The 21,445-nt window shown below is 47.2% G+C and overlaps 1 protein-coding gene across 4 annotated transcripts in view; it reads left to right on the forward strand.

Moving 5' to 3' along the window:
• Window positions 1–21,445, forward strand: part of AUP1 (AUP1 lipid droplet regulating VLDL assembly factor) — a 77,419-nt gene that overhangs the window by 25,987 nt on the left and 29,987 nt on the right. For all 4 annotated transcript variants that reach the window (XM_085848854.1, XM_085848853.1, XM_085848855.1 and 1 more), the window contains exon 3: window positions 9,203–9,353. In XM_085848854.1, coding sequence (XP_085704980.1) covers window positions 9,203–9,353 — 151 coding nt within the window. The remainder of the gene's footprint in view (window positions 1–9,202; window positions 9,354–21,445) is intronic.

Here is a 21,445-nt window from a genome sequence, read left to right on the forward strand (position 1 = left end):
TGGGCTGGGGAGGGGGAAGGGGGAAATGTCTCATCTCCCCCACTTTCTCCAAAAATTTCTAAATTTAACCCCTGACTGTGAAATTGCTGCATACACCCCATCACTTTCTCCAGAAACTTCAATTGAACCCATACAGCCATTCATTTCACTTGTCTGCATCACCTGAAAGCCAAACTGTTTGAATAAGGCTGGGTTCATATGAGGCCCTGCGAGGAGGAGTGATGTAAGCGACCTTTTTTAATGATATGATGATGATCGGCTCGGATGATCGGGTAAGGGTTAAAATAGTGCTATATGGCATTAACTCCAAAATGTCCGATGTATCCCTGACATCACTCCTCCTTATGGCGCCTCATATATATATATATATATATATATATATATATATATATATATATATATATATATATATATATATATATATATATATATATATATATATATCATACATGGGTATGGATACAGTAAATGCATGCAATAAATCGGACACTGTTCACGTATACCTATACGAATATAAAACTCATCACAAATATAGAAATAGGTTTTTCCTGCACAAATGAATAAGATGGAACGAACTATGTCAAGGAGGTAACGTCTTGTGCTGGACGATGTTTCTGATTATAATATTGAGTATGTAAAGGAAGACGCACATTGTCGCGACAGACCCCACAACATTAGCAAATCAGAATGCATTGTGTATTTTTTGAGTAACTTTGTGCTCAGAGAGTCTTGGGTCGAGAAGGCAAGGGTTTCCCCCTCACCAGCTCCATCAACTTCTCAACTCCTTCGGCACTAATCAGGGAAAAAGGTTGAGGCTTGACGTGGCGTGATTCACGTTACTTCGTGTGTTGAAGATCATGGCGGCAATTTACTCTACAGTGGCATTGAGGATACGATTGCGATCTGAATAATCATATCCATATCCATGTTTGGACATGTTTTGTTTTTATTTTATGTTCAAGGCTCCAGTCACATACTCGTAGATGTCAGGTCTTAAATTATACCAAAAAATAATTTAAGAAATAGAAAAGAGAAGGAAAAATAATCGAAGAGTTTTTGAGGAACTGGAAAATTTTTTATATTTTATATATATATATATATATATATATATATATATATATATATATATATATATATATATATATATATATATATATATATATATATGGGGCTGCAAAAGTAGGGATACAGTAATGAAAAACAAAACGTGCGCACAAATCGTATTTTATTGATTATACAAGCATATCAATAATAAACATTAATCCCTCAAATGTTCAGTTTGCCCCTGGCATTCACTAGTATACAATGAATCCTAGCACCACTATTATAATACTGGTATAATCCTTACTGTATACCTACTTTTGCAGCCCCATATATATATATATATATATATATATATATATATATATATATATATATATATATATATTGTTGCGGTATTCGCGCCTACCGGCGTGCTGACGGCCACGTAACTCGAATCGCGGCACGTCGCCCACCGGACGGACAATCCAGTCGTGACCCTCTCGGACTAACGCCGGGAACCAGTCACGGGTGGACCTTTCGGTCTCACCGCGATCGAGCCAATCAGCCCCCGCGTGGGATAGGGTTGCTCGCCAAATTCGACCTACCTAAGTACCCACGCGGAGGGTAGACCGGGCGATCGCACCTCGCCGCAGGTCGACTTCGGACACGGGCCACTTAAGCGACCCGTTCCATACTATCAGAATAACCGAGCGGTGTTATCGTCGACCTCGACGGTTCGATTAATTATCGGGCGTACTCAGCCCACTACCAACCCTTTACGTGAAGCAAGATGAGGGTTCAATGGGAGAAAAAGACGAAGCGAAGCGGGAGAACAGTTCAATAATAAAGCACATTTATTCGCGGCACACGGGAAGCACACATATTCAATTCCACCAAAAGCACACAAAAAAAAGAAAACACAATTCCATTTACACAAAAAGCAAATATAAAAGCGAAGACAATGCAGAGCTAATACCGACTACCGAGCACACGGCAACACTTATACAATTCTACCTCACAGACGGCGCCGACAACACATACCCAAAACCAAGGAAAGAATACCCCCAAGAATGAGGCGGGCTTGAGGCCGAGACCGGGTCGCGCCTACCCGTCTGGTGATGAGACGCGGAGCGGCGATGGCGCCGCAACCCGCGGGCCTCGTGGACGGTGTCTGGTAGGGGGTGGGAACGGGGCCCCCTTGGTCGCACTATCTCAGCGCGGGGGGAAACAGGAGGGGGTTGCTGATGCTCGGGGTATAGAGGATCTTTATTATCCCTGGTGTGCGTCTCCACCTCGGCCAGGTCGCGCTGCCGGCCTCCCTCGGGCGTGCAGCTCCCGGCACCGACGCGAGCACCCCCTCGTCTGCCTTCGCCGCTGCCGCCTCTCCGCCTCTGGACTCTCCGACTCTGGACTCTTCTTTGGACTCTCCTCGTTGGACTATCCGATCGACTCTCCCCTTCGCGACTCTCTTCAGCTTCTCCAGCTACTGCAGGCTTCGGGCTCCAGACTTCCACACTCTTCCCCTCCGTTCCGACTCCTTCTCGATCTGCTGACTGACGAACACCGTCCTTTTATCCCCCCGTAGCTTCGCCTTTGACCCCCTCCCTTTGACCTTTCACCTCGCTCCCCATTGGCCCGAGAAAAAGTGGGCGTGAAGGCTTTTTGATCCACAAATTTGCATATATCGATCGTTCTGGAGGCGGGGCCAAATCGCCCCTCGCTCACCGATTGGACGGCAAAAAGTGGGCGTGTCGTTTTTGATCCGTTTTTGAAGCACAAAATCCGTGATTTTGTACACGCTGTTCAACGTGCGCCCTGCACGAGTCCAACACCGGTACCCACAGCGGGGCAAGAACGGTGGCGATGCTACGGTTGCGAGGTGTGACGTGAAGGTCGTGGCGGTTGTGGTGAAGCGGTGTTGTGGTTGGTGGTTGATGTTGTGGTTGTGGTGGTAATCATGGCGGTGGGTCCAAAATAAAGATAGTAAAAGAAAAACGGCTATCCTGAAGAGTCGCAGCACGTATAAATGACATGTATTCCCACTAGACAACGGGTTTGGGCCTAACTACACATGCACTTACCGAGATACCTCACCTAAGGGACCTGAATGGTGGTTTGCGAATTTGGTAACCACAACAATATATATATATATATATATATATATATATATATATATATATATATATATATATATATAGATATATAGATATATAGATATATAGATATATAGATATATAGATATATAGATATATATATATATATATATATGACGATTTTTGCTGACTGACCTTTTGACTTCAAAAGCAATAGGCTTCAGTGCCCCAATATTCAAACCCTACTCAAATTTCAAGTCAATCAGATGGAAATGCATGATTTTATACAGCCTGAACTTTTGACCTTTTGATCTTTAAAAAAAAAAAAAAAAAAAAATTCCCTGCTTCAAGCTTTTCATGATTGGACCAATTCAGTGATCCAATATGCAAACTCTTAAAATTTCAGGCCATTTGGATGAAAATTGATGATTTTATGTGACGTTGATCTTTGACCAAATTGTGAATTTGTCTTCTCCATATTCTCATAATAAAACTTTGTCGAAAATTTGATGACAAAGGCTCAAATGGTAAAAAAAAGTTAACACACACACACACACACACACACACACACACACACACACACACACACACACACACACACACACACACACACACACACACACTTGGAAAACCCCATCTCTCCTTGCACAGGGGACAGGTGAAAAAGGGCAAGTTATAACTGTTGGGAAAAACATGTGAAGGTAAATAATTCCAGAGCTTAGCGGTGAATGGAAAGAAACAAACATAACGGCCCACCACCCACCCTTGAGTTTTCAATGGCCACACAATAATCTTGTGAGGGAGTGACTTGCCCAGTATTTCTTGGTGTAGGTAAAGGCAGAGGTATACAAGCAGCCAGTTATTGGGAGCAGAAACTGAAGGAATAGCTCTAGGAAAGGGAAAGAGAGCCAACATTACGGTGTAATTCATACAAACTGAGTTTTGAGGTCGGATTGGTAAAGTTGATAAGTCGGATTGCTTTCGACTCGACTCTGTCAAGTAAATATGTAAAGCTCGAACCTCCACAGATGGGAGAGCAGTACTCCATATCAATCCTTTATATAATCCAATTCAAGGGTGAATCGGAGCAAATGTTCAAACGAGAAAGATCTTCGACATCTGAACAGGACTCCCAGTTTTTTTGAGGCAGAATCAGCTATTCTTCTTTTGGATACATTGTCGAGGTTCGTCTGAGAGCTAACACACACAACGGCACATCAAGGGGGGCAGGAGACAAGAGGGGCGGAAGAGGGAAGGAAAAAACAGTGGGGAACAGAGACATCAGGAGATCTGTGGAAGGGAGAGGGATTGGGCGGGTAACACGGGGTAAACAAAATGGACACTACAGGGACTTTCAGGGCGGAAAGCAGGGAATACGAAGGAGATGGGTTTGGGGCGGTTTACCGGGGGTAGAAAAGATCGTGGTTTTGGATGAGGGAAGATAAGAGATGGTGGTGAACAGCTGTTTTGAAGACCTGGAGGGAAGAGTGGGATTGAAGAGTGTTGGAATTTGTTCCAAAGGTGTGAAAAATGAGGAATGAAAGCAGGTGAGCAGTGATTCTTGATTTTGGTAGTTTTACCAGAACGGGGTTGCTGGCGTTCCTTGAGCACCAGGCGGAAATGTGTGGGAGGGGCGGGGGGGCACATATTGGGTCGGGGGGCTATGCCAGAGAGTAGACTGTAGAAGACAGAAAGACCACCGACCTGCCTGCGGTGTGAGAGTGAGACCCAAGACTCGGCCTCATCGCGAGAGATACCAATGATCCTAAATCCATGGTTTCCACAGCATGAAGCCGAGAAACGTGAGAGGAAGGAGCACCATGCCAGATGGGAGAGCAGTACTCCATCACGCTGTGGACGAAAGCTTTGTGGTAAGGAGCTCGGGTGCGCTGAGGAAGGATTTTACACAAAGGAGGATGCCCACTCAGCGACTGGTTTTGGAGGCCAGTTTGGAAGTCTGGCTTTCCCAAGAAAGATCATGGCAGATAGTGAGACCTACTGTAGAAGCTTGAATGAAAGGACTTCTCCAAGAGGATTGTTGAGAAAGTAGAAAGGAGGACGTTTCCAGACGGACCTTTCGGAGAGACGTAGTGAGTGTGTGAGGTATGTCCGGATTGAAAGACGTGTTCCAAGTGTTGGACCAGCTTGTGATTTTATCAAGATCTGTAGAGAGTGAAGAGGCTGCTGCTTGCCGATCTGAGGGATGAGAGATGGTACGGCAGAGGGTGGAGTCATCAGCAAAGACATGAAGAGGATTTTTGCCAGAGTCAGAGAGATAATTGATTAAAGCTATTTGTACAATGTGAGGTTTCAAAGATATATTCGAACATTGCTATTGGCATTGTCACCACGAGGTTGTTGGTGCTGGTCTCGCAGATAGAGGCTGGAAGGATAAAATATATTGGGCAGCAACACGAGGTTGTCAATTGCTGAAGATCCAAGCTCTAATCTTCTCGGTGGATGCTTGCCACATGGTATCGTTCACAGAATCTTTTGTCCAGTTGTGTTCTTTTAAGGCTCCACAATTTTACACTCAATACAGTAACATACTCTCAAAGGAGATGGGGAAAGTTGAGAATAGTTTGAGAGAAATATGAAGAAGCTGAGTTTTAGAATCATGAAACTTAACTTGATTACGTTTAACCCACTCTGAAATGCTGTCCAAATCCAAATTTATGGAGGTGGTCGTGATCGAACAAGATGGAGAGCGAGCAAACGAAGATGGAGCAGATATTAAAAAAAACAGAGGAATGTCATGTCAAGTCGTCGGCGGACGAATGAAGAATGTGAACACAGCCATTGAAAACCAATGATCGCAATTTTTCCGTATCCATGTAGATGTGAACACGGCTTAAAGAAAACCTCCATCAAATGCTAATAACCGTCGTTATTGTGGGAACAAAACGGCGATCTATAATGGTTTCAAATTGGTATTATTATTTCCCAATTCTGCTTGGTTTTTAATGTGCAGTTTAACATTCAAAATGCTGATCGGTTTATAAAATGCCAAATGTGAGCGGTCAGAGATTTGGATTTTCATTTCCTGGTTGTTTACCAAGAGCTCCACATAGCACCAATGTGCATGGTTTCATCAGTTTTTAAAACTAGTCATGCCCTACGTGCGTGCCCTATGTGCGTGGCCGTACATGCAAAAAAAAAACCGCGTGCCAGAAACAACAACCACACAGGCCGTTCCTTCATTCTCGCGTGGCCGTATATGCAAAAAAAAAAATTTCAAACAACCACACAGGCCGTTCTTTCACTCTCGTAAACGGCGACTGGATTGGGCCATTGTGTTTATCTATAAATGCACATAAGAAATCGAGAAATTATTCGAATAGAGTAAGTCATCACGATCCGGAAGTGGTGCGTGCCCGTACGGAATGTTCACATGCATTCCACGAATTATCGCTTGCATTGAAGTAACAACTGCTGTGTAGTGATACTTCCACACACAGAGTTAATTAAAATCAAGTTTACCTCCCTGTCTTTGCTTGCCATGACATTCGCTGACATTGACCATTGCCACTCCTACGCCACGGTGAAGCGACAGGGTAGGATTTGTCCGAGACCTGAAAGCACAGTGTCATTAGGTATTCCATGTTCGAATTGTTTTCGTTTGAAAATAGTTAAAAAAAAAAAATAGTTGCAAAGCATACCACCAAATTGAGATGTATTTCATTGGCAAGCATGTCGAGTAGAGCTGAATTCCTTAACACTTCCAAAGGCCACACCGTTTTGACACTTGGAAACAAAAAAAAGTTGTGCACTTTTTTTTTCAATAAATTATTTTCGGAACAATTTTTCTTCAATAAATAAATAAACCAATGTCACCCGCAGGGTGACCCGTATCTTGCCAAAAGGTGACCACGTGTGACTTCTTTAAGGTCACACTGAGGTGAACAGAGCTGCTATCCACCAGGAGCGACTCCTTGAGGAATATCTGCCTATGAGAGATTCCGATGAGAATCGTTCTACAGAGTAACCATGAAAAATATGCGTTTGCCTCATAATGTCACCAAATGACGTCATAATGTCTCAATCTTGACATATCTAGAAAGCACTCATCGAGGTGTTCAATTTGAGATACTACACGCTATGGTTCCTAAAACTTGAAAATTTGACCTTGGGGTCAAATATGTTTGACCTCAGGTGCTAACCATGAAGGTCAAGGCCAATCGCCACCAAAAATTAATCAGCTGAGCGCCAGACCATGAACTATATTCCCATGAAGTTTGAAGACGATCCGATCAAAATTACTCAAAAAATAAGTGTTTCGTCGACTCCCCTGATTTGTGACAGTGACCTTGACCTTTGACCTTGACCTTCAAAATTTTCTGTGCTGAAAGGGACCTCTATAGGCCTCTGATATGCGAAGTTACAAAAATTTCCAATGATAACCATGCTCTGCAGAATTTTTTATACGTGATTACAGACAAACAACAAAAAAAAACCATACAAGCTGACGAACATATCTTGCAAAAACTTTGTTTTTGGCAAGATAATAATAAAAATAAAAATTTACGACATGTTCACACCTTTATCTCGTTAGCACCTCTTCATAAACAACATTGCTGAGGAAACGGCGCTTCTTTGTTTTATTTCCTCTTCCAGGGCAAGAATGCGGAGGCTGCTGGATCTGCCAACGTTTTGATAAATTATTAGTTTTAATGGCCAATTATTCAATTAGCGCCAACGTATTTCGCCTTTTCGCAATGTCATCGCAAGGAAAAACACAGAGAAGAGAAGAGAGAGAGAGAGAAAAAACAAAAAACGCGTGCAAAAAATAAATTGATAATAATAAAAATAAAAACTTTCAAACAACCACACATGATGGTGGAGGATGATGTTTCAGATCGGCCGTTCCTTCGCTCTCGTAAACAACGACTGGATTGGGGCATTTTTTCAATTACATCGGACCAACTGTATCATAAATGGCCATAACTTGGGAAACACCTGGGAAACATACTCAGGTCCCCAGCTTCAATGCGCATAAGAGATCTTTATATTTAATTTAATAAAATTAATTTATCTATAAATGCGCATAAGAAATCGAGAAATTATTAGAATACACCAAGTCATCACTATCCGGAAGTCCGTACGTTGTAACCCGTAATGGGGAACGCGGCTGAGGTTCTCTTCCCCATCGGCCACGCCAACGCAGCAAAGTGTCCTGTCATTGGTTGGTAAATAAATGGCCATAACTTGGGAAGCACTTGTCCGATTGATATCAAACCTTGAAAAGGCACATCCACAGGGCCCCAGCAATATACCTGGCAAGTTTCAATTAGATCGGACCAGTGGTTGTCGAGAAACAGGTCACAGGCACAGGCACACGCACACAGATTGCTGGAATTATAGATGGGCCTTCAGGCTCAACGGTAAACTGTTCAGCCAGGCGGAGGTATGCGCTCTACAAAGTCTGGATCTGTGTTCTCTTGGAATAAACATGCATTCTCTTTTTTAAAAAAATTATTGTTTGTTTGTTTTGTTTGTTTGTTTGTTTGTTTATTTATTTATTTATTTATTTATTTATTTATTTTTCCCACCAACGAAGCCACAAGAGGCATTATGTTTTCGAGTTATTTGTCCGTCCGTCCATAATAGGTTTTTGCTACCGTGATAGGTTAAGAATGGGTGAAGGGATACAAGTCAAACTTGGTACAAGTACAATGATATAACAATGAACCATTTAGATTATGGGGTCAAGAGGTCAAAGGTCAGGTCTCGTTAGGTAAAAATTCTGTTACCGTGCCTACTTGTGAACCAGTGATGGAGTTTTGACCAAACTTGGTATAAGTATCTATTATGATTGAAATATGAACTGATTAGATTTTGGCATCAAAAGGTAAAAGATCAGATGTCATGTCAGGCAAAAATGTGATACTTGAGAACAGCTGAAGGAATTTGAATAAAACTTGGTTTAAGTATTATTAGAATGTAATGATGTGGGTGGAGGCATTATCCGTCGATGTCATGACGTCGAAGAGTGTGGTTTTCATTTGCTTTCTTTAACATTGGAGCAAGATGGTGGGTTTTTTTATTTTTTGCATTTTGACAATTCTATCTATTTTGTACCCAAACAGAATTATCGTGCGGGTCATGTGTGTGGTGCTTGGTGTCATTTTGTGGCAAGACGATCCGAGGAAACGTCATACACAAACCAAAGTCGTCGTCTCAAGTCACGTGTCACATTTTGATTACAATGTCCTGGGTCTGCTGTCACCATTCGTCACGGTGTGTTCCCATTTTCACATCAATGGACATTTAAAGTTCTCTTGATTACGATTCTCATTTCTAACATCATTACAGGATGGAGCATTAGACAACTCTGATCATGATGTTGGTTTTAAATCTTCGTCGATTGTTAAATACTCATTTTTGTTTTGATTAACCAATCCCCGGTTGAGTTGAACATGTCCCCAACAATTAGAGTGATGAAGATTCGAACGATCTATCATTTTTATCACAAGCTGCCTTTTCCCAAATATATTTTTCAGAGTAAATATCCACATGCAGTTCATTGATAGGAATGGAAATGGAATGAGACGGTGAGAATGAGAATGAGTGGATGTGAGAAATGATCGTTTGTGATTGCCCCGACATTCTGAATGCATCGTAACCTCAAAGGTCAACATGAGCAAACGTCACACATCAGATAATGTTGTTGTGCAGATCTGAAATAGAATGGTTTTCAAGGGGAACTTTATGGTTTTATCATTCAATATGGTCAGTGTCAGTGGATAAAAAGAAATTATTTAATGAACCAATGCATAACTTGCTGTTGGAACAACGGAATATACGATCAGATCGATGAACCGAGACTGATGGCGGAGGGAAAAAATAAATAAGTAAAATGGAACCGAGTCATTTCTACGTTTCTCTGATTGCGCAAGTTAAAGCAATGACTCTGAGGTCTCGTATTTCCCTTTTTCCAGCCATTTGTGACTCGTCTGGGTACTGACAACTACAATATCCAATCGCATCACACATCATTCTTGTGATTGCTTTTTTCAAGAAAAAGTCCACTTGGTCCATCAGGTCATAAAACCATTCCAGATTTTGAGTAAGTTAGCTTTGTATTGAGTAATTTGATGTGAAAATGTATTTTAGATATTTCAAATGAATGCTTTTACATATAGATATATATATATATATATATATATATATATATATATATATATATATATATATATATATATATATATATATATATATATATATATATATATACATACATATGTATTATTGTTACGAATTCGCACCCGCCGGCGTGCGATCGGCCGCGTACCTCTAATCGCAACCGCGTCGCCCACCGGACGGACAATTCAGTCGTGACCCTCCTGGAACTATCGCCAGGAACCAGTCACGGGTGGGGGTTTAACCTCACCACAGCCCAGTCCGCATTCCACCCGCGTGAAATAGGGTCACTTGCCGAATATCGAAATACCTAAGTACTCGCGCGGGTAACCTACCGAGGGGCCGTACCTCGCCGCAGGTCGGCTTGGGACACGAACCACTTAAGCGGTCCATTCCGTTCTACAGCGATAACCGAGCGGGTATTATCGCCGACCTCAACGGAAACGATTCTCTTTACCGGGTGTTTAAAACCCAACTAATTATTCCGCGATGCAAGATGGCATTTGCAATGGGGAATAGAGGACGCAACAAACGGGATACATTTCGCAAGCAAGGACATTTATTCACTATCTATACGTATACAGGCAAGGCAGTCATGCACGTATGTACAAGCAACAAATAGAAAGCGTTACTACCGACTACAATGAGAATGTACATGCGCAGTCACTTCACAGTTTTACTTAACAGACGGCGCCACGACAACATTCATTCAAAAACCCAAAAGAAACACAAGAAAATACCCCCTCACAGACTAGGGGGTCAGGCTGGACCACTTGGGTGTTTATGGCACGGGATCTGGGAGACCGAACGGGTCCCGCGAGACTGTAGCAGGTTACCTGCACCCTCGAGGTGCCTCTATGGTCGGTGAGCTCTCTCTGGCACTCTCCCCCACGGACGCGCAGGTTTGCGCCCCACAGCCGGCAGAGCTGCGCCTCCCGTCCGCGTCTCCGGTACGTCGCCCGGACTCTCCACCGACCCACGCCTCTGGTGTACGGGTCGCTCCACAGACCCAGAGACCAAGAGAAGGGCGCAAAACGAAGACAGGAGACCAGACCAGGAGAAGAGCGCCAACGAAGAGGAGGAGAAGACCAAGGCTCGTGGCTGTCCGCCTTATATAGCCTGGGGCTCCGCCCTTCGCCCCTCCCCGTTTTCGGCTCCGCCTCCCTTCGAGAAGCTTCTCGAAAAGGGGCGTTTCTCAACTCCAACCGCCTCACTCCTCGTATCCACCAATCGCGAGCGAGCCGCCTCGCCCTTCTCGTCACACCAGCCTCGGAGAAAAAAGGCAGTAAAAAACCCACACTCACCATTGGAGGTTTCTTTTCCTCGTTATTTTACGCCCGCGTTCTCGGATCCCTTTTGAACGCGGAAAGGGTCGTAGCGTGTTCTTTGGAGGATGGTGTTTGCAAGCTGGCGTAGTGGCGAAGATGGTTAAATGGTGGTGGTGTTGTGGCGATCGTCGCGTGGTTGGCAGTGTGGCATAGTTGGGGGTGGTTGTGTTGTTGGCGTCGTGGTTTGTTGTAATGGTGGGCGAGATATGTAGGTTCAAAATAACGATAGAGAAAGAAAAACACTATCTTAAAGGGTCACAGCCCGATGAACACGAATAAATCCCTCTAAACAATGGTGGGGAAACCTATCTGAACACTCACTCACCGGGATAACTGATCTCAGGAACCTTTATGGCGTTCTGCTAATTTCCACAGCTGTAACACGACCCCCTCCCCTTTTTACAGACTCGTCCCCGAGTCGTCGAATTTTCGTGTGCCATCATGTGTAAGTTCTCCCCTAGTACGATTTACCTTCAGATCCCTGAGTGCGACATTCAGGGTATTCATGTCCCAAAAATAAATAACCTTTGGGCTGAGTTACTAACTAAACAAACCCACTCATGCAGATCACTTAAATAAATTGCCGGTGCTACGACAAACATGCAGGGGGCAAGCAACTCATTTACAATTTCAACTTATCCTTAACTTGTAAATTTTACACTAAACCATGGCCCAGGATCTGGACTCTATGGGGGAAAAAATAAATAAATAAATAAAAAACAGCAGGGAGCCAGGCTGCTCACATGCAGTCTCTAGCTCATGAACCAATGCAGGTGACAGCGAATGTGGCCGGCTGCTCACACACAGTCCTTGGCCTCCCCCGTGAAATGAGCGCAGTGAACACAAGCGGTGCACGGGCCACCAATGCAGTCCCGTGATGCGACTGCCTATAGGGCAGTCCCTGCAGTACGCGCGATGATCTGACGCAGCAAACAACGTTGCACAGGCCGCCAATGCAGTCCCGTGATGCGGATGCCTACAGGGCAGTCCCTGCAGTATGCGTGATGGTCCTGGCGCACATGGCAATGAATGGGGGGGCAAATGCAACAGGGCAGCAGGCATGGGGCAATGCAAAGGCAGGCAGACAAGGCATGGCAAGGCAAAACAAGGCCGTTGTAGCAAAACGGGCCGGTGCTGAAGCTGACCGGCACAGGCCTTGTAGTAAAACAGCCGGCAGATGATCCGACCGGCCTCTTACCTTGTTCAAGGAGGTTGGTGGAGGGAGTGCGGTGGTGCTGGCTACTCGAAAGGCGGGCTCGGACCTACCCTACGGTCTCCCTCCCAACCTATCGCCTTTGCCTGTCTCTGTTCATACCCACTCCCTCAGTTTGCAAAAATCCAAATTTAGCGCCAACTTATTTTTTTCTTGTTTTAGTTTTATTTTTATCTCCCTTCTATAAATTTGTCTCCTAACCCCATTTCCAGTCTCTGTCCGGCTAACCTATCCTGTCTTAGCCTACTCCCAACCCCTACGTTCCCTTCCTGGAGGGGAATAAGGGAGAGGTCACAGGCCCCTCAACTCCGCGACCTCGACATCCTGTGTCGAGGCCCAATTCAAGCCTCAGAATGGCCTCCTCAGATTTCAGCGATCTTTCGCCAAAGTGAGTCCAGCGGCCCATAACGAGAGCGAAGGGATGGATGGTGCGGAGGGGTACACTTCCTAATCTACCCCAACAATTATTAACCTTAAACTACCCCGGGGCTTTCAACAAGCGCCTCTCGCTTAAACTATCGGTTCTAACAACCAAGATTCCCGTCGCTTGTATTGGTGTCCTCTCAAATTTTGGGCCATTCCCCCCAATTTTCCTTCCGTGCCCTCACACAGTCTCATGGCTGGGACGCGTGGCTCCCTTGGCAGGAACTACCCTCTGCCGATTCTCCAACAATGGCACCCCCGGGCACTACACTGCCTCCGAGCCTACCAGCTCCCGAAACACCGGGGAGTGCCCTCCCTGGCGACTCCCCTGAAACGGTCACGTGGCAGGCTGGCGCCCCAGGCCCCTTTCCGAGGGTCTCAGGTCAGGTCAGGTATGGGAGCATGTGCCAGAACAGCGCGTCGCTGCATCCACTTTCCGCCGGTACTCCAGGGGCCTCCGTCTGGCCATCCCCCAGGCAGATGCCAGGCCCATCCCCATCTCCTTGAGATGATGGTCAACCTGCTGCAACCACGAGGCACGTGGTCGGCCCACTGGCCTCCTCCACTCATGAGACTCCCTCGCTGAGAGAATCTGGTAAGCAGGATCAGCGTCAGGAAAACGAGCCACATGTCCATACAGCCACAACTGACGCTCACGGACTATGCAGGTAACCAATCTCATCCGAGTCTCTCTCAGCAACCGCTCGTTGGATACAAAATCTGACCAGCGATAGCCAAGGATTCTCCGAAGAGACCTGGTACCAAAGGAATTAAGTCTCCGTCTCAGATCCTTGGTCAGAGTCCAAGTCTCGCACCCATAGAGCAAGACTGGAAGTACCAAGGACCTGAAGACTCGGACTTTCGTCCTCCCGCACAGGTACCGGCAGCGCCACACCCCATGATCCAGTGAATCCATGACTCCCCAGGCCCGACCCAGACGTCTATTGACCTCTGACTCGCAGCCAGCAGAGACATGAATATCACTGCCAAGGTAAGTGAATCTCTCCACGACCTCAACATCCTCACCACAAACAGACAAAGACAGGACAGCAGCATCCAAGATGTCACCGAAAGCCTGGATCTTAGTTTTGACCCAAGAAACCCGTAATCCCAGCGGCTCCGACTCCTCATTCAGCACCTCGAGGGCCCCCAAAAGGATGTCTAAAGTCTCCGCAAAGATGACTGCATCGTCTGCAAAATCAAGGTCCGAGATCTTGACATTCCCAAACGATGCACCGCAACTTGATCTCTCCGACATCCTCCCTAAAATCCAGTCCATACAAGTGCTGAAAAGTGTGGGGGCAAGTACACATCCCTGACGAACTCCAGTAACAACTGGAAATAAGTCAGAGGTGATACCACACTTCACAGCACTCTCAGTACCAGAGTAGAGTTCAGACATCAGATCGATCAGTTTTGGTGGCACCCCACGAAGACCAAGAATCCTCCAGAGGACATCCCGATTCACTGAATCGAACGCTTTACAGAGATCAACATAGGCTGCAAGCAGCCCCTGCCGAAACTCTCGTCTGCGTTCGGTGAGGACACGAAGGGCAAGGATACGGTCAATCGTTGACCTCTTTGGTGTAAAGCCTGACTGCTCTGGACGCTGGTGCTCAAGCAGATGGTGGCGAACCTTATCAAGAATTATCTGAGCAAAGACCTTGCCCGGCACTGAGAGCAGCGTCACCCCTCGGTAGTTGTTGCAGTCTTGGCGATCACCCTTCCCTTTCCAGAGAGGGACAACAAGGCCCCTCTTCCACTCAGTTGGGATGATGCCTGTGTTCCAGGCAGAGCACAAAACCTCAGAGAACCTCAGAGAGAGCTGCAATCCCGATGTCCAAACGCTTGAGCTCAGATGATAACAGAGACAGGTGATCATCCTCTCTTAGGGATAGGACATTCCAGGCACCCACCCGAAGGGACCGCCTCAGGTTAACCCAAGGAGACCGCCGTCTGGTGGACGACACCTCAGCACCACTCCGACACACTCTCCCGCAATCTGACCCAGGGATGTTAACCCGTGATTTCCCTCCGATCAAAGATTGGGGGTCCCGAAGGCTTTGCCCCAATCCCGTCATCCGGTGAGCTGCCCTGCGAAGGGAAGCTGCACAGGAGGTACTCCCACGGAGTGGGTTTTCAGATTTTTTTGCGTTTTTACGTTTTGCGGAATGAAGGGTTTTATGGTGGCCGGAGTGCAAATCCTGCCACCAACCTCCTCATAAGAAGTAACCCAACTGCAGGAGGACGTCTGCAGACACAGTTGGGCACTAGATATGGATGGCCGTTGGCTCACAAGGAGCTCCTCCGCCCTTTGACAGGTTTTGTTTTTAATCCTGCTGGGTGTCCATATCCAAACACCCCCCTCACCACAAAACCTGGTGGGGGAGACGGTTTAGTCGCCGACAACCCGACCATGGAACAGGTTTACATGGTACCTGTAGCAGGTCACAGATCGAACCTGACCTGACTCTAGGGTCTCCCGTGCCCAGTACACTGCCCCCGTGGCATATGGCACCCAAGGCCCCGCATCATGCGGGTCACCTGTGCTCACTACACTATCCCGCCCCCCCCCATGGACCCTTGGCCTACCGCGGCCGACTAGTCCGGTGCCCGGGGTACCCACTCAGCGATACTCACCGTTCGCAGCCACACTCCCAGCCCATCAACAGGGCTCCTGCACCTCTCCAAATGGGTTTCGAGCCTACTTCCCCACCAACAGCAAAACGACCTCCATTTTGTCAATTTGACTAACCCTCTAACTCACATTATTCTGACCCCGTGGTCCCTTGGGCGGGAATCACTCCTCCCCCCAATCACTCATCGCACCATGCATTCCACATTCACTCCATACCCACAGGCTTGCTGGCCTCACTCACTCAACATGTTCATTTTCCACTCTCTTTTCTCACACATCGCTGATCACTGCCATTCTTCTATCTGCATCCCCTAACTACCTCGTGCTCCCTCGTCGTCCCTTACAATATAGCACGTTCCTTTTAACACTACGTAGATAAGCTACGTCCCCACTACACATCCAAAGTCTGTCACTGTCTCCAAATAATCCCATAAATCCATTTCCCAACCTAAATCTGAACTACAATCCCTCTAACTAATCCATTCCACGGGCCGCATGAGGACTTATCCCTGCCCCATGGAGCCGGTCAAGCTATGCTAACCCTCCCCCCTAAGTAGTTGTATCCTGTGCCCAGGCAGGGGGGTCTTCCACCCCTTTCCCAGGGAATCCTGTTCACCCGAAGCGAGGCTTGCTTCTTTTTTTTTTTCTTAAATGCGCAAGCTCCAGCACGGCAACTTGCGACCTGCACTCTACTCTCCGTGGCGTCGTGGCAGCTGCTCGCGCCTCGCGCACCTCGTCCTTTCTCGGACGGTACCATCCGGCAGGGATACCCCTCCTGCCGGATTCCAACCATACGTGCAGCCATGACATCATGCTGCGCATCAAAAACAAGCCTCGCGTTTCGAGGGGTTCCCCACACGAACACATGTGCTCCGCCCATCGGAGCTTCACACACACGCCCGCCTGGAGAACCCATCCGTTCCGAATCCATTTCCCAGCCTAGCGTTTGTCCGTCGCGGGATTGGCAACATCCACCGCGGGCGTTTCCGGACTGGGCTTCACTCCCGCAGGCTCGCACGTGGTGGCCTCGTGCGTTGCACAGCACGGACCCCGTGCGCACTGTCATGCAAACCCGGCACGGTCCCCAATGCGACTACGGCCGCTACCCGGCCTTTGTCCACCGTCAGGCACCGTCTCCGTCGCACCCTCGCGCACAAACTCCCCCGTGCCACGAGGCTCACACACCTTGAGATGGCATTCACACCGGGACCTGCGGTTACATGCGGTTCAGACCTGCGGTTCCGGGACCGGGACCTGCGGTTCAGAAGCAGCATATCCAGGGTAGAGTGACCTGGTCTGAAACCAAATTGATGATTGGAAATCAAGCCATTGGAGAAGAGGAAGGATTTCATGTCTGAAGCAATGATGGATTCCATAACCTTGCTGATGATTGGGAGAAGGCTGATTGGTCTGTAGTTACAGGGATCTGTTTTTGCACCTTTTTTATGCAGGGCAGTGATGTTAGCAGATTTCCAAGCAGATGGCAGATGACCTTGGGAAAATGAGAGGGTGAATAGAACAGAGAGAGGGTGAGCAAGAGCAGAAGAGCAGGCTTTGAGGACACGTGGGCTGATGCCGTCTGGACCGGTTGCAGAATCTGACTCGAGGTTTGAAAGCAAGCTCTCCACCTTGTCAGGAGAAAAGGATACAGAGTCCAGGGACAGTTGGGTGCGACTGGGTAAAGTGGGTAGAGATAGTGATGGGTTTGGGACACAAGATTTAGCTGCAAACACCGAGTTTAGACATTCAGCTTTATCACGTGTGGAATCAGCAGTGCGGCCATTTGAGGTAAGGGAGGGGATGGAGGGGGAACATACACCAGAAACAGATTTGATTAAACGCCACCAGGATTTTGAGGAGGGAGAGAGGTTTGAGAGTTCAGACTTGAGATGAGAAAGATGTTGTTTTCTGGCTCTCCTGAGGGTAGATACACACTTGTTCCGAGCTTTGTGGAAAGAACTGAAATTGCCCTCAGTTGGGTTTGTTTTCCATGAGGCAAAGGCAAGTTGTTTCAGGACAACTGCCTCACCACAAGCTTCAGTAAACCAAGGGCGGGAGGAAGGGTAAGACAACTGAACACGAGAGGGGATAAATCTGTGCATGAGGGAGAGCAAGTTTCTTTGAAAGAATTCCCAGGATGAGTTGATGTTTGAGAAAGTAGTGATAGGAGACCAGTCTGTAAGTTTGATGGCTGCTCGGAGACCCTGCCAGTCGGCTTGAGTGAAATGCCAGACTCGACGGCGGTGAGGTGGTTCTCTGATGACAGCCAGAGAGATGTCCACTTTAACAAGGACGTGGTCAGAAGAACCAATTGGAGCGAAGGAAGAGCAGCAGATATTGTCAGGGAAATTTGTCAAAATCAGATCCAGAAGAGATGGAGTACCATTGGTTGAGATCCGGGTCGGGAAGTTGACCGATTGAGTCAGTCCCAATGAGTCACAGAAAGCTTTTGCTGATGTCCCATGGCAGGTGAGAGAGGTACCCACACCTAGCCAACTGGCGTGATGACAATTGAAGTCGCCACATAAGAGGAAGAGAGAGTTTGGATGAGAAGATAGAAGATGGTCCATGTTTTCGGAGAGTGAGGTGTAGATGGAGTCATCACTGTTCGGTGGACGGTACAGTACACATATAAACATGAGGTGGGAGTGGAGGGGAAGCCGAAGCCAGAGGTATTCCTGGGGGTGTGGGGAAGTGAGAGCAGTGCAGGGAGAGTGAGGAATAGAGTCTTTGATGAAGAGAGCAACACCTCCACCAGGACGAGGCTCAGGTCTGTCATACCGTAAGAGGGAGTAACCAGGGAGAGATACTTGGGAGTCAGACACGTCTTGGGAGAGGAAAGTTTCTGTTAGGCAGATAATGTCTGGTTTGTCAGTGGCAACCTGCATGGAAAGATCTGAAAGGTTTGAGCGAAGGCCCCGGATATTTGAGGTCCACACTTTTAATGAAGAGGTAGGGGAGGAGGCTTTGGGTGCAGGAGGTGGAGGGGCGGGGGAGGGTAGGACGAGGGACGAGGGGGAGGTAAGGAGGGTTGCTGAAGGAGTGTGGGGTATTGCAGAATAGCGAGGGGAGGGGCCGAATGAGGAGGAGAAAAGGCTCTGTGGTGCTGGGAGAGAGGGGGGACAAGAGACAAGGAAGATGGCAGTTGAGGATTTGAGGAGGTGGAGTGAAGAGATGGACGTGAGAGGGCAGTGGAGGGAGGCAGGTTGGTGGATGAGAGGGGGGCAACTTAGAGAAGGAAGAGTGAGGGGGATGAAAGGTGGGAGAAAGGTGAGGGGGAATTTTTGAAAGAGGTGAGAGGGAGGCTTGGAGGGAGAAGAGTGGGATGGTTGCTTTGAGAGTGAGAGTGAGGGGTGAGGGGGTGAGTTGGCACTGAAGTTGGAAAAAAGAATGGTTGATGGAAAGCGAGCATCCATGGCAAACTGTGGTTTTTAAAAGTTTTAGGTCAGAGATGCGATTTAACACAATTCTTGATGGATGCAATGAAGGCGAATTCAGAGCATGGAGAGAAGAAGCGCTGTAATAGTTGGATTTTTAGGCAAGGAATGAAGGAGAGGTCGAAATGAGAGCAGTCTGTTAAAATAGCAGAAGAGAAGTGCATTGTGAAACAGTAAAGAGTACCACATGTGTGAGAGAGGAAGATGAAGCATTATAAGATCGTTTTTGTTGTTAATATTAATGTATGAGAGAGTTCAACAGATTAGGTCATGGAAGTGTAAAAAAAAAAAGAAATCGAGGAAGACGAGGAGGAAGTGAAGAGGAAGAAGAAGTAGCAGAATCGGGAGAAGGTGAGCGTGTTGTTGTTGTTGTTGTTGGGTATATATATTTTTTTTTTTTTTTTTTTTTTGAGATAAGAAAGAGATTAGTTGGGAGAATGGGGGATGTTTGGAAAGTGGGGAGGATGAAAATTGAAGGTAATGGGGAGGATAGAAATTGAAGGAATGGGGAGAAAAAACAAACAAAGAAACAAAAAAAAACGATCGAACACCGAGTGGAACCGGTAGGCCTCAAACCTAGGACTAGGCCTCAAACACCAGGTAAGAACGTCGACATAAATACTCACAAAATAGCACGATTTTTGAAACAAAACCGAACTAGGAACACACATTAACATGTAGGTGAGAAAATTAAACAGTTAAAACGGGACAAATAACAACCGGAACTTAACTTTGAGAATGTCAGCAGGGAGCCCCGAAGGAGACCTCTTGCCGCTCAAAACCGGAACCGGAGTCTTCCCGGAACATGTTCCCGCATGCCAGCCACCATCTCCCTCACATACAGCGACCTCACACACACACGGTCTCTCTGACACGCGGTGCTTCATCCACACATGCAGTCACTTTCACACACACCCTTGCACCCACGCTATGCGTGCGTTGCAGCACACATTTTGCCACACTCGTGAACACTCATTTCGACACCACACTCGTTACCACACAATCAGGGACACGTGAACCCTGGGGATTCGTGCCACCCCAAGGGTTTCCGGGGCCTCTATACCCCCCAAGCTCTCCGTGCACCCGTCAACAGCACTCGCCCCCTCAACTCCGCGAAGCTCGACCGGACCCACCTGGTCGTGAACCACTTCAAGGGGGCATATTCCCTCCCCTCGTTCCTGGAGGAGGCCATCCAGCTGCTCGCACCGGGTCTCGAGACATTCCGCGAGCTCGCCCCCATTATCCTCCACTACCTCCGTGTGTTTGTGCTCGTCCTTAACCCCGTCCAATTCACCCTCTATCTCCCGTGTCTCTGCCAACTCGGTCACCTCATCAGCCATTACCTCCCTTGTCTCAACTATTATCTATTCCGTCTCCACGTGTCTTGCCGTACACGTCTCAATCACCCCCTTTACTTTTTCCCTTTGTGTCACCATCACTTTCTCCGTCACCTTTACACTTCTTGCCCAACACGTCCCCTGAATTAATCTGTCTTCACCCGCCTCCATTGCGGGCCTGAAAACTGTTGCACTCCCCCCCCCCCCAGCTCGTTCGCTCCAGCACGTGGCGGCGCCATTTTGAGCTCCATTGCCCGCGTTTCGCTCCCCGCAATTGCCATTATGCCTGCCTGCGGGCCTCGGCCTATTTGCTGCATCTCACCCTGCATTTTTTTCCATTTCTTCTTTCATATTAGCATTCATTTTGTTTTTCATCCTGCACGCATTTGTTTTTATTTCATTTGTGTTTGTTTCCATTTTCTTTTTCATGCCGTTCATTGCTCCCATCAATGCTTCCAACATCCCTCTTTCGTCAGCTAACCCCGTGGTAGTCGATTCGCCATTATCGGGCACGGAACCGCCGGGGGCTGGGGAAGGATTTTGACGGAGGAGGGGAGGGGGGGTGTCAAAACCCAGGGCCGCCGCCACTGCGCCCATTTCGGACTCTGGGTCCGTTTGTGGGGGAAATTCAAATTGCCCAATAAGCATTTCCTACTCAGGGATTCCGTCCTGGGCCATGGATTCTCCCATTTCTAAATCCCTTTCTCATACGCCCTGCACCCGTTCGCCTTGAAAAGCCATCTTATTTTGTGGAATTATTTTTAAATGCCCGTAATTTGGGGGAACGGGGGGGGGGGGGTTGCTTCGCACACC

The sequence above is a fragment of the Eptatretus burgeri genome, chromosome 12 (genome assembly GCF_056783735.1).
Source record: "Eptatretus burgeri isolate ZD-2024b chromosome 12, Ebu_testis_v1, whole genome shotgun sequence".
Taxonomy (NCBI): domain Eukaryota; kingdom Metazoa; phylum Chordata; class Myxini; order Myxiniformes; family Myxinidae; genus Eptatretus; species Eptatretus burgeri.